Source organism: Lycorma delicatula, chromosome 1 (genome assembly GCF_047948215.1).
Source record: "Lycorma delicatula isolate Av1 chromosome 1, ASM4794821v1, whole genome shotgun sequence".
Classification (NCBI taxonomy): Eukaryota; Metazoa; Arthropoda; class Insecta; order Hemiptera; family Fulgoridae; genus Lycorma; species Lycorma delicatula.
The window spans coordinates 140,044,833-140,058,753 of NC_134455.1; the positions used below are offsets into that span (position 1 = coordinate 140,044,833).

At 27.6% G+C, this 13,921-nt stretch overlaps 1 protein-coding gene across 3 annotated transcripts in view; it reads right to left on the bottom strand.

Moving 5' to 3' along the window:
- Positions 1–13,921, bottom strand: part of Vps35 (Vacuolar protein sorting 35) — a 67,269-nt gene that overhangs the window by 42,796 nt on the left and 10,552 nt on the right. For 2 of the 3 annotated variants that reach the window (XM_075362564.1, XM_075362555.1), the window contains 3 exons: positions 8,743–8,931; positions 6,802–6,925; positions 627–828 (listed from right to left, as the gene is read on the bottom strand). In XM_075362564.1, the coding sequence (XP_075218679.1) occupies positions 627–828; positions 6,802–6,925; positions 8,743–8,931 (515 nt within the window). Of the gene's footprint in view, positions 1–626; positions 829–6,801; positions 6,926–8,742; positions 8,932–12,488; positions 12,632–13,921 lie in introns of those variants that run through there. The other variant, XM_075362546.1, reaches the window with a different exon arrangement.

Sequence of the window (13,921 nt, forward strand, 5' to 3'; positions counted from 1 at the left end):
GGTTATACTCTTAACAGATGCACGTGCATGGGTGTGTGTGTGTATATGTGTACATACACACACACACACACACACACACACACACACACACACACATGCAAAAGAAGAAACCTTAAGATATTGTAAATTTAATAATTGTATTAGCTAATTCTCCTTCAGAAGGTAAAAGACAGTTAGCAGATAAAAAGTTTGTAAATGTTTTTACAAATAATGACAAGATTAGGCATATGTATGGACACTAAATTTGAACAAGGTGGATAGAGTATGTTAAGGTAGTTTAAGAAAGATAGTAAAGTTCAACAAAATTTTCTAGTTCAAATGAAAAAAAAAGTTCTAGAACAAATGAAAAGTAGACGTAAATATAAAGCAGCCCCATCAAACAACTGTATGGAAAAGAGGAAAGAGAATATAATTATGATTATGAATTTTAGGAAAATTTTAGCTCAAATAGAAATAAGTAGAACAATAAAGTTTTAATACAATAAATAAAAGATATTTTTATATTTTAACTCATCACATTTCAGTGTAACTTTTAATAACATTTTTATTCATCATAATATTGTAATTGTAATTTATGTAGTTATGAAATAATTAAATGAAAGAAATATAGTAATGTTAAAACTTACTGTTCCTTCAGAATCATCACCAGAACCATCTGGAACATCAGGTAGAACATTACGGGTACACTGTAATAAATAATTGCGAAGAAAGAGACCCCGAAGAGGATGCTGTACACCTCTACACATTTCAACCAAATCTTTCAGTAAATCTCGTTTTAGACAAGAATTTGTTTTAATATAAACTAGCCCAACAGTAATTAATAGATATCTGTAAAACAAAATAATTACATGAAAAATATTTATCAATATCATAAGGTTGAATTCTGATAACTTATAAACAACACTTATTCTTATTTCTAAAACTACAAAGAATCTTTCAGAAAAACAATTTAATTAGATAATAAACACAATATGTTACACCAATATTAAGATTGCCAAATCATCATCTTAACAAGGAAACAAAACAGAATATAATAAGTACAAAACATCTTACGTTTATTTTTTATTTTCACTTAGAAAGCAAATTCTTGAAATTTCAAACAATTTTGTGAGAGAATAATTTAATTAAGGCAATTCATAAAGAAAGGCAATTTGAAAATAAAATCTGAAATTAGACCAAACAAGCTTTACAGGCCAATCAATTTACAAATGGATGCAGGAAAGATTTTAAAACTACATTTCTCACAACCTGATGGTTTGCAGCATTGCATGGTGCAGCACTCTGAAATTCAAGTAAAGTATGAATAAAATGCCAATCACTTTGTTTAATAAACTACTTCTTGTATATTATTTAAGTTAAGAAATCATTAGAAAATTATTTTCCAATAATTTATTTATAAATTTATTGGGTGTAATTTTCCTGCATGCTGTTGTATTTATCATCAATAAATAATATCACAATTCTCATTAAAAATTTATAATATATTTGTTTATTACATCAAGTTAAAATTAAACTCGAAACAAAGTAATTCAGAATAATTCACCACTGTATTTTTTTAATGACACACAAAACTATCTATAAAAAATATTTTTGTACCTAACTACATAGACATAATTTCTGATTAGATATTAATTATACTTTTTGGAAAGATGAAGCAAAAAATGATTGTTAACAATGAATTTTATTTATTAATTTAGTAGAGTAATTTTAATTCCATTTTGATAAATTGAGTTTCTATTAATCTAACCACATTTGGAATTCTTAAGTTAAAATAATGTATATTAACAGCACATTTATGTAAACTGTGTAATTAATGAAAAAGCAAAATATATTATCACATTATTTTCTAAATTAAAAAATAATATATACATTAGCAGAAAGAGAGCAATAAGAGATCAAACATATACATATCAAACTTACATTCTTGTGCTTCTAAACTTTTGGCAATACTCATTCAACATGAAATCAATAACAAACGCAGTAACAAAAATTTGTGCAATAAATTGTAAACTGTAGATAAAAATATTCTTTTGTTAGTGTGGTTCTACTAACATGTACATGCAGTAGTGATGTTATTTTTTTTATTTTATAGTGAATTTATGAACAAAATATAAAAATTTAAAAAAAAATTAATTTATTGTTGTTCACATTTTTATAAGTACAACAGGTTTTGCAAATAAATTTTTTAAACTTTTAAGTAATACATTGAACCACATTACAATAGTCATAAAATAATTTCATATACTTGAGTAATAAATCTGGAATTTACTGTATGATACTTTATTATCCAGAATTACATGAAGGATTTTTTAGTTTTAATTTTCAATTTGATAAAATACTGTTCTGTTTTTAAACCTAAATTTTAGATCAGTGCAGGCTTACTGACAATTATCAGTTGTAAATAAAAATATATATCTTTACTGGCTAAGTTTTAAATTAGAAATTCTCGATCACATTGACAAAGGATAAATAATTGTTGACTTGGACTGTAATCTTGGAATAAATACATGTGCTTTGGGCAACAGAAACAGAATCAAGCTAAAAATCAATTGATGGCAAGATATCTCTTATTACAATACAACTTAACTTAACTACAACCTTACTTAACCTTTACTATAATTCAGAAATCTGAGTTTTTTCAATATACAGTCCACTTTATACAACTTACCAAAATTTTATTATTAATATAATCCATTTTTTTGTATTTGATAATCCTTTCTTTTTTTATAAAGTCTAATTTTATTTATAATAAACTGGATGATCTGTTAATTTTTCTCCTAACTGGGGGAAAAATATGACTCATAAGAAAGATTTAAGTCTATTATTTATTAAAGCAAAACTTACTGGTAATTCCATGAAGATAAAAGTAGCTCACACTGAAATTGATCTTTTCTCATATACTTTCTGCTTAGGAATGTGGTTACATAATGATCTGGAATGTACCTTGGAGATACATAATTACCAATTCCTGGGGATGCCAAGTGTATTCCTTATTTTTACTTGATTAATTATCTTTGTGATTTCATTTCTAATTTAGTAAAGTTGCTGTTTCACTGAATTCAAATTTGTAAAGGTGTTAAATTTCGGTTGGTTTCTAATCAAGAAAAGGCTTTCACAAGCTTAATACTGTTTACTCTCAGCCTTCTATTCTTATCTTCCTTATTTCACCAAACCTTTATTTTACAAACTGATGTAAGCTCTTATGCTCTTAAAATTGGTATTTTTATAAGTAGTTGATAACATCTGGCAATTTATAGCTTATACGTCATGTATTTGAAGCCTAAAAAAAACACTTCACTTATGAACTTGGCTATGATATTTGGTACTGACAAATTCAGGCCTCATCTTGAACACTGGTAATTTAACCTAGAGATTGATAATAACCAGGCCCTTTCTTAGTTATTTTATCATCCATGCTTGTTTGGAGAGCTTGGCTGTTGGACTGCCAACATAATGTCCCTTAAATTTAGATTTTCATTTTCAAATAGAATGTTATTTATTCATTCAAATACAAAATTTTAATTCTATATAATAGGATTATATATAATCCTATTCAAATAGGATATCACATGTAAAGTTATGCTTTACAGAGAGGTTCCAATGAAAAGTTGATAAAATTTCCTGTAGCCACACACAAATTAAAAAGTTTGATTATTTTTGAAACAGACCTTGTAGAATGGGATTGAACCAGACAGGCAGTAAGGACCACCATTTATTTAAAATGTTCAATGTAGAAAAAGCTTTAAGTAATGTGGGGAGAGAGTAGAATGCTATGCTGCTAATGAAAAAGAAAGGTTTATGAATTGTTGAGAAGTAAAACAAGTGGCATTATTCAGAAATATTTTTGTATTTACCCAAAACAGCTAAAACATGTGCTTTGCAGCATCTTGATGGTCTGCTTAACCAAGCCTTTTTAAATGGTATAATTATATAATACGATTTATAGGTTATAACAGGATTACATATAATCCTATTTGAATAAGATCTTGAATGTTACTTAAAATATTATAGCAGATAAAGTACTATGTATGTTTGAGAAACATGAAATTATGAATGCTAATGTTAACTGTGTCAGTCTCTTGATCGGCTTTCCCTTAGAATTTACCACAGAAACAAGCAAATGATCTCAGATTAAAATACATTATCTCACTCCTCTGACAAAGTAAACAATCCTAAATACTGCCTTTCTAAAGGTAAGTTGTGCCTATAGAACAGAAGAAGAAAAAACCTAGCCACATTGTCCTTCCTATTTTGATTAATTTGTAAATATTTTAAATATTATAATGATTCCCCAACAGGTAAACATCTGAATTTTTTTATAAAATCCATCAGAGGATTATTTATGTTTTCTGGCTAAATTTGGTTAGTAGGATCTCTAATTGTGAACGTGTATTGCCTATGCTACTAGTAAATCCACGCAAGTAACCAAATTATGTGAGCATTTACAAAGCCATGCAAGTATAATATTAACCATGTCAGTGAATTATACAAAGCGACTTAGTTATGAAGTTCATCAAGGTGCTGCAAAACCACGTTTTAGCTGCTTGAATAAACAAAAATTATTATTTCTGAATAATGCCACTTGTTTTACTTTTCAACAATTCAGAAACTTTCCTTTTCATTAACAGTAAAGCATTCTACTCTCTCCCCATATTAATATTTTAATTCAATGGTGGCCCTTACTGTGTACCTGGCTCAATCCCATTCTACAAGGTCTGTTATAAAAAAACCAAACTTGCTGAATTATCTGACTACAGGAAATATTATCAACTTTCGGTTAGAACCATTGTGTAAAGCATAACTTTACACATCATATCATATGTTCATATGTTGCTTCAGCTTCGTATGTTGTCCAGTTCATATGCTGTTGTGTATAAGTATTTACTGTTTAAGTAATTCACTGTTTTTATATTATTTCCCATTTTTTACAATGAATATTTTTTTTACATGATATTAACACTGTAGGTGCAATGTATTAACACAAAATTTTATTTGACTTAGGAAAACAAGTACAGAAACACAAAAGTTGAAAATGCAAGTTTATAGTTTAGATTAAGCCATTCTCATTGTTATAACAGGTTTACACAACTTAAAAGTGGTTTCAAAATAGTTGATTTGTGCTCAGGAAGACGCTACCAAGATATATATATATATGCCTCTCATGTAATAGTTTAACTTTACAGGAACCTCAACAGGTCCCAAGCAAGACCTTGAAATGAATATAGCAAAGTGTGATTTTTTTTTTAACAGATCTTGTACTTGGCATGAATCCCTCATTTGGTTTGACTAGCAACTAAATCCTCATACCATCAGGCCTGTATCAAAATTCCCTTTTTCAAACTGTTTTAATTTCTTTTATTGCCCTTAATTGTGAGCATGCTACTTAAACGAACTCCTACTGGAATATGGTGAAACTTTTATAGAAATATGGCATGGGTATAACTCATGTGCTACAAGCACCATATCAATGCTTGTACTAACAACAGATGGAATCCCTTCCACTTTTCAAATTTGAGATAATACTTGGTAAGAAATTTCAATCATTTAAACATGATCACCTTTCTTATGTTTAGTAAATTTTTTTACTTATAACATTTATTTATAACTTCTTTCAATACATTTGCTCTTAAACTGTTTTCTTTTTTTAAAATGTTTATGTCTAAATTCAGCACAAATTTGCAATAATATTGTTTGTTTTCTTTATCAATGCCCAACATCCATAATGAGTAATGCCATTAGACCCAATAGTTAAGAGCTATTTAATTTAGGCATTTTTGTGTTATTCTAGAACAAATAATGAGGCAGACAGAAAATTGACTCCCTCCACAAAAGCTTTACTTTGGCAGCACATATGGGGGATTTTTATATTCCCTGCAGCCTAAATTTAATGCCAAGAAAATACTTTTGCATCAAGATGATGATTTTCCTGGCCACTCGATGCTTTGAAATGAGAAGCTCATTGATAGGATGACCATTGGTGGGTACTCCAGTGTCAGACTTCTTAAATGAGATTCACAAAAAGGTGGTGGTGTGGCATACAACTCAATAGACATAAGAGAAATTATTATGAAAAAATAAAAATTTTTCTTGGTGTTGCAACTATTTTAATTCAAATCAACAAAAAGGTCATATACTGTTGATAGCTACTACATACGCCATTATTATTGCAATTAGTTTATTTTCAAAAGCCAATCAGAAGGGCAGAAGTCAATTTTGAAATGGTCATAGAATAATACCTGCATTTACATACACCAATAAAATATAAACCAAACTAATGCTCATAGTTGATGACAAACATTTTAACAAGCTATGTAAAATTCTATGCTATTATGTTCGCTGTAGTTTCGTCTACACATTAACAAAAAAAATATATATAAATTAACTTTAAAAAATTTTTTTTAAATTATGGTAAAAGTAAGGAATTTAACAACCTTTTAATCACTCCAAAAGGCCATAGGTAAGACATAAACTGCCCTGGAGAATAGATCATCCATGCAATACTGACTTCTTTTCCATAGCCTAGATCCCTTTCTTCCAATTCCAGTTTTGGGGATGTAGATCTGAAAACCCTGCTACATTCTCCAAGCCAAGGATGCAGAAATATAAAGAGCCAGTACTTCCTTAGCATGGGTGACCTACTTATGAACTGATTTGTGAACACTGTTCCCTTTACAATGGCTTTATAAAAACTCTATAAAGACGTAAATGCCTGTTGATTAAAGCTGGGCCTCCTCATACTTGCAAAAAATATCAACTCAAACAAAGAAAACTTATCTATTCATGATTAAATTATTAACTCACAAGCGAGGTACAATATTGCCAGCATATTGAACCAATTCATAGAGATCAGCAACTTTACGACCTTTTTGGAATTCATCCAATAAATACAATTCAAGATGACGTAATTCATCAGTGATAGCCATGTCTGTTAACTGATGTTAAGGGTAATACTTTTATTTTCAAATGTTAACTGTAATTAATAAATTGCACATAACATCTTACTACTGATCAAACACAATAACATCTTTATCTTAAGACTGTAGTCTTAATAGATTACAAACTATAAACTGTAGTCTTATAGTTTTGCAGCAATGTAAAAAAAAAATTACAGTAATATCCAGGAATATCAATCATCCAATGTTATGGACACCAGAAAAAGTGAGGCGTGAAGATGACTTCTTCACTTAGCTGAATATATTGTTGTACACAATTTGCCAAGTCTACTGACATGAAGGTGATATCAGTGCTACAACTGACATCAAAGGAACTAATGTATAATGAATACTTTTAGTCTCAAAGCATCTATAATTGGTGTTTTACATGTTTAACAGCAATAAAAAGATTGTAACATAGTTAAATCAATAAACTAATTTATCAATTGCTGTTGAGAAAATACATTATATATACTCCCTCCCTCTCTTGTAGGGGACTATCTAGACAGTTTTAGAGTTCAAATGGATACAACCTCAAGTTATTCAATTTTGAGGAGGGTCAGGGTTTTTTTTAGGAAACCTGAACCTATTCTAAGGTGGCTCTTTAATTTCTAATGGAAAACCAATTTTTATTACAGCATACAGTGAGTCATGAAGTTCATCACCTCTTCCACTGCACATTCTTAAAATCATTTGAAGCAAAAATGACATAAATATGTATTTGGAAATGCTTTGTTTTTGAATTATGCAATATTTCTGTGATTATTTGCAATATTTCCCAAAGGAAAATAATGATATACAAAAAATTCATAAAATTATTTACAGAACCAATTTGCATTTTCAAATATTTTAGAGAAAAATTATAACTAAAAAAAATTAGTTCCAGAACTTTTTATCTTTAGTAATTACTGAGAAAATTATTGTGAAAATCAAAAACTTAGTTTAAAAATATAATTTTTTAGTCTGGTGTAAACTAACTTTATTAAAGCAGTTAATTACACAAAAACAAATTAGAACCACATTTATACAGAACTTAATTCTAAGATAACTAGTATAAATATAGTCACTGAAATGAAATATAAATTCAACTCACTTAAAACAAAACAGATTATCATGATTCTCTCCAAAACTAACACTCAACATTATTAACAATTAACAACTAAAATTATAATGTATTTACTTCAGAGGTACATTTAAACTGGCTTCCAAGAATTAATTTTATGTTAATTTAAAACAAAGACTATATGTAATTATCCTAGTAATAAAACTGCTCTTAAATTCAAGTACATCCAATTTGTTAGAGCAGTTCTGCCACTTTGTGATTGTTGCACGATAATAAATGCTTGATGATAATACTTGAAATACTTGATTGTTGAATGATGATAATACTTACTCTAAAAAGAATAAATAAAATTTACATACAATATTTACTGCATACTTGTTAAACTTGAACTGTTAAAAATAGTTAACAGGCTGTTGCTGTCACAAACCCACAATTAAGTAAAGCAAAAGAAAATGCAGTAATCTCTATAACATAACTATCACACTCAAAAAATGTAACAAACTGTAAAAAAGATAAAAACAGAACCATATGTGCTTTTCATGATGGATAAAGACTAAACTTGTAAATTCCTAGTTAAATGTATTTGAAATATAACTAGCAATACTTACTATCTCTGAAAAAAAAATAATTTTTAATTCAATCCAACCCACTTTACAATTATGGTAAAATTACTATTCTTTAGGAATATATGAAATAAAAGAACATTATTTGTAGTCAACACTAAAATATAAAAAGTTTAAAGGATACATAATTCATAATAACTCTTGGGAGATAACAGTGATGTCCGTAATTCAGCTAGCATGTTTGATGCATGCTTTAAACCATCCATAAGTTTGCTTTTGTCAAGACATCGTTTCATCTGAAATGCCTGCGCCTTTACTGTTGCTAATGCCTCATCTAACAGTTTTTCCTGTTCCTCTAACTGAGGCGTCATTCCTACAAAAAAAATAAAAAAGTTAAAATAATGCTTAGGAATAGAGGAAAAACATTTTTTCTTAACACAATACCATACGTAAAAAAAGACACATTAATGAATGAACATAATCAGGATTCTGTTATAATTTTTGAAAATAATTTTAAGCTTGATTGTAATGATTTTAAATTTAAACAACATTTTGTCTTAAAATAATTTTTTTACATTATTTTTCAATTCTTTAAATTTACAATTTAATGAAAATTTAAAAAATTTTATTTAAGAATCTTATGAAACTGGTGCCTTATTAAAAACAATAACCAAAAACCTACTAATTTTTTATTTCGCCCAAATTAAAAAAAAAAAATTATTATAAAGAACTGAAAAGCTTTATTTTTGATATATTTCTTTAGTCTAATTTTTTCTTTGTTTGTTTTTTTTTACATATTTTAGTTTTGTTTAAAACATGAATAAACATTGCTATGCAGAGATCAACGTTTGCAAGAAATCTGCATCTTAATAAAAATTAAAATAGGAAAACAAATATAAAGAGACTGCTAATTAGTATAATATAACCTCTCTGGAATGTAGGAATATGTATTACCCCTTTTCAGGTAAAATTCCCTGAATATTAAAATGATATCAGACTACATCTCATTACTTTAAAATAATCAAATACTATGCAATAATGGCAATAAAATAAATGGAAAATGTCTTTAAACTGTATTTTTGTAGACAAAGCAGATGTTTAAAGCTGATTTTCATAGTCGAAGGTCTTGAGCTCCAAATACTAATAGAGAAAAAATTACTTTTATACAGATTTAAGTACTAGATAGTGGATACCATTGTACTTTAGTAGTTGGGGTTCAAATTACCACACAGCTCAGAAATGGTCAGCTTGAGTCTGTATGATACACCTCATTTACATGTCACACCTATCATCCTCAACTCATTGGGCAATGGGAGATTGCTTGTTGCTCAGAAACTGAACAGAATGCATGTAACATACACCTTATATAAGAATGCCCATAAAAAATTTCCTCTACAAAAATTTAAAAATCTCAAAAATTAATCTATTTGTGAAAATATTTAAATATACATTAAAAAAGTATATAATGTGCCAAATTGAGAACTTACTCCTGCTTTTTTTAAGTATATTTTAAAAAAAGCAAGTTTTCAAACTGGAGTAAATAACTAACACACATCCCTGTTGAGATTACTTTTAAAAAAAATCAACTTTTTGAAAATATCTTATCTTCCATTATTTTTTCTGGAAAAAATCAAGTTTTCTAAATGTCCTAAATTAATTATGAACTCATATATTTTTTAATGATTTTAATGCACACAATATGTTTCAAGTCAATTACAGAGCTGATCCTAACCAACATCACACAGACATAATTTTTCTTTACTTAATTTTACGTTTTTAGTTAATTTAACTCCAACAATAGATAATTAGAAATATATTATTCTCCTTACTTCAACTCAATTTGCACCATTCTTCCTAAATTTTTTTCAAAATTATATTATGCTAGAAAAGCTGCTAATAATGCTAGCTAGCAGCTAGCATGTGTTAAGTCAAGAAATAAAAAGAAATTTAGAAAAAAATAATTTTATTTAAATTTACATTATGAATAAATTAAATATGCCTATTCTTCAACACAATCCCCTCTCATATATAAAATGTACTTAAAATCTCAAAATAACATATGAATTACTTTAAGAACTGAAATTTAGTCATTTCTGAACTGCCAAAACTGCTAACAGGAACTAAGGAAAATGATCTTTGAACCAGTATTACCTGATTTGGGTTCATGTCGGTTCATTCATCTTTTCTAATCTATATCGAAAAATTTTTTTTTATTTCGAAATTATCATAATTATTGGTTGATTATTATTAGTTTTTTAAAATTAATACTGTATTTTATTAGTATAACAGTTTCTGAAATAATGTAATAAAACCCTATAACTCATTTTGATTTTTTGTTATTTTTATTACAACTATCATTATTAAACTTGAATCATTTACCTTGATATATATATATATAATTTATTCTTATCTGTTTTGCTACTTCAAAGCTTACTTTGAGGTTGTTTTATTTTTTTCACTGTATGGTACATTTTTACAACCTACATATTCCAAGAGGCACCTGCCACATTTTGAAATAAAACAGCATTTTTTTTAATGCTGTTTTATTTTCCTAATATTAACAACTAAGCTATTGTAAATAAAATTTAATTTCATATTATTCCCTTATAAAGCTGATAACTCGCAAGGACAAAAATATAGGTTAATTTAGTTTTTTCTTCTTAAAATTTACTTTTTTTGTACTATGAACATTTTGATGCAGAGCTCTTCATATATATTTAAATTTTCCTACTTTGATTGAATGTTATGTTCTGGATAATACTGCAGCCCAAGTTGACACTTCAATAACTTCTAATAAAAAAAGCAGCTAGTCTGTCAGGTACTAAAAGGTACCAACCGGGTTGGTCTAGTGGTGAACGCGTCTTCCCAAATCAGCTGATTTGGAAGTCGAGAGTTCCAGCGTTCAAGTCCTAGTAAAGCCAGTTATTTTTACACGGATTTGAATACTAGATCGTGGATACCAGTGTTCTTTGGTGGTTGGGTTTCAATTAACCACACATCTCAGGAGTGGTTGAGCTGAGAATGTACAAAGACTACACTTCATTTACACTCATACATATCATCCTCATTCATCATCTGAAGAATTATCTAAACGGTAGTTACCGGAGGTTAAACAGGAAAAAGAAAAGGTACTAAAAGGTAACAGCATTCTGCTGATTATGCTAGAGTGGCAACTGATATAATTTCCATTTATCTAACCAAGAAAAAAATAGGATTGTAGATAATGAAACAGAAACAGTAGAGAATGAGATGGTCAACCCAAAAGGATTACATCAAGTCTGGTTAGGGTGTCTTACCAGGAATATCAATTATTTAACCACTATTGTATTTCCATCAATCAGTGATTGATAGATGGATGTTATCAATACACAGCATAAAAATTAGCACTTTATTTTACTGAAATTAATCTTGGTAAAGATATTAACAAGTAATCTTTAAATTTTATTAAATAATTCTGACTGTGTATTAGATTGCTTCACTGTAACCACTTTCAAAGTTGAAATATTACACGTTTATAAATTGAATAACATTACGCATTTTAAGTTAAAAAACTCAATAAACAAAAATATGAAAAAAATTACTGACTGAAGAAAAAAGATCTTAAGAATATTAGGTGAAATTTTTAATGCATTTATATAAAGTGCCTTTTGCCTTTTACAGCAATTTTATATAGAACATTAGATACAAATTTTTTTAACTGAAAATCTAACATCACCACCACAAAAAATTTCACTAGTTAGCATAGTTTATTTCAATTCAAAAATGTGAAAAAAATTCTTTAATATTTCATTCATAAATAATGAATTATTTGCTTTTAAAAAAATAAAAACTTTTTTTATTAGAAAACAACAAACTCATCAATAGTTAAGTAGGATAAAGATTATAAGGTTAACTCATCTTTATAAAAAAAAATTAAAATAATAATAATACCTTTTTTAAATGTATTAGTAGCATCATTACTATAATAATTGCCTCGTTCCCACTGCATATAAGCATACATATTATAAAACTATCATAAAATATATAATAAAAATGATCAACACAGTTAAATACTTATAACAAATAAAACCAATCCGACTTGGCTTATCACCAAAGACTCAATGCTGAGAATAATAATCACATTCTCAATTAATTGCTCAAGAGATCCCCACTCCACTTACATTCAACAACTGATAACTATAAATTCAATAATTAGATCTAATTCATGTTTGCTTCATATCTAAAGTGTAGTTAAAATTACATATAATCAATCAATCAATAAATAGTAATAATAATAATTATAAGTAAAAAATAAAATAACCACAAATAATAATTCTCCAAAAGGAAAGCAATAACTGAAATAAATAACTTTATTTTCTAAAAACTAAGATTTCAAGATTTACATAAATTTAAGATCAAAATATTTAGGGGAATCAGTATACAGATAATACAAACTAATGATTGTGATAAGAAAATACATTGAAATAATTAAAAATGATGAATGAGTACATAAAATAATTAATAAATAAGGATTATTGAGTGCATACTAAATTTTCTACATTTTATTAGCCATGCTTCAAGAGCATTACAATAAAATACAGAGACAACTATTAAACAATTAAGGGTTGTAGGATACAGAGTGTAAGAAAACAAAAGAATAAAGAAAATTATGATGATGAAGAGATGAACGCTTCAATAAATGCTGTATAAATGAAGAGCAGGAGAAAAGAGTACTTTGAAATACTTCTTTGAGCTAAACAAATTTGGAGGAAAAGAAGAATTTTGCTTAAGTCCAGTCTCAATTCAAGCCATCTTCAGTAGCTACTACTTTACCACCAATTCAAAAGTAAACATTAGTTTACTTTTGTAACAACTATTATCTTTGTTACATTTCAATTTTTTTAGGATACTCATTCTATAAAGAAAAGAAAAATCCATTAACTTTAAAATGAAGAAAATTGCGCTAGTTTCATTTATTACCCCCCAAAAACACTTTTCAAATAAAATTGGTTACTTTTTATGAATTTTTTAATTTAAAGAAGCCAATTTTTTTGGTTTTTCAATATTATACAAAAAGTTAATACATCACTGGTAACACATAAAGATATTTTCTACCAGTTTTAGATAAAAACGGAAACCAAAGAAAATTATGTTTAAACAAATTTATGGCTACTCTGATGTTTTAGTTAATTTTAATTATTTTTTTGAATTTTTTATTATTTTTCTGAAGTATTTCAGATTTACACATTTGTTTTACAAAACTGTGGTCATTTTGTTGGAATTTTATTTAAATTGATAATCAATAAATATAAATATTTTAGACTATTCACCTTGTGTATAAGATGTTAAGATGTAAGATGTTAAACCCCTAACCTACCATCCAT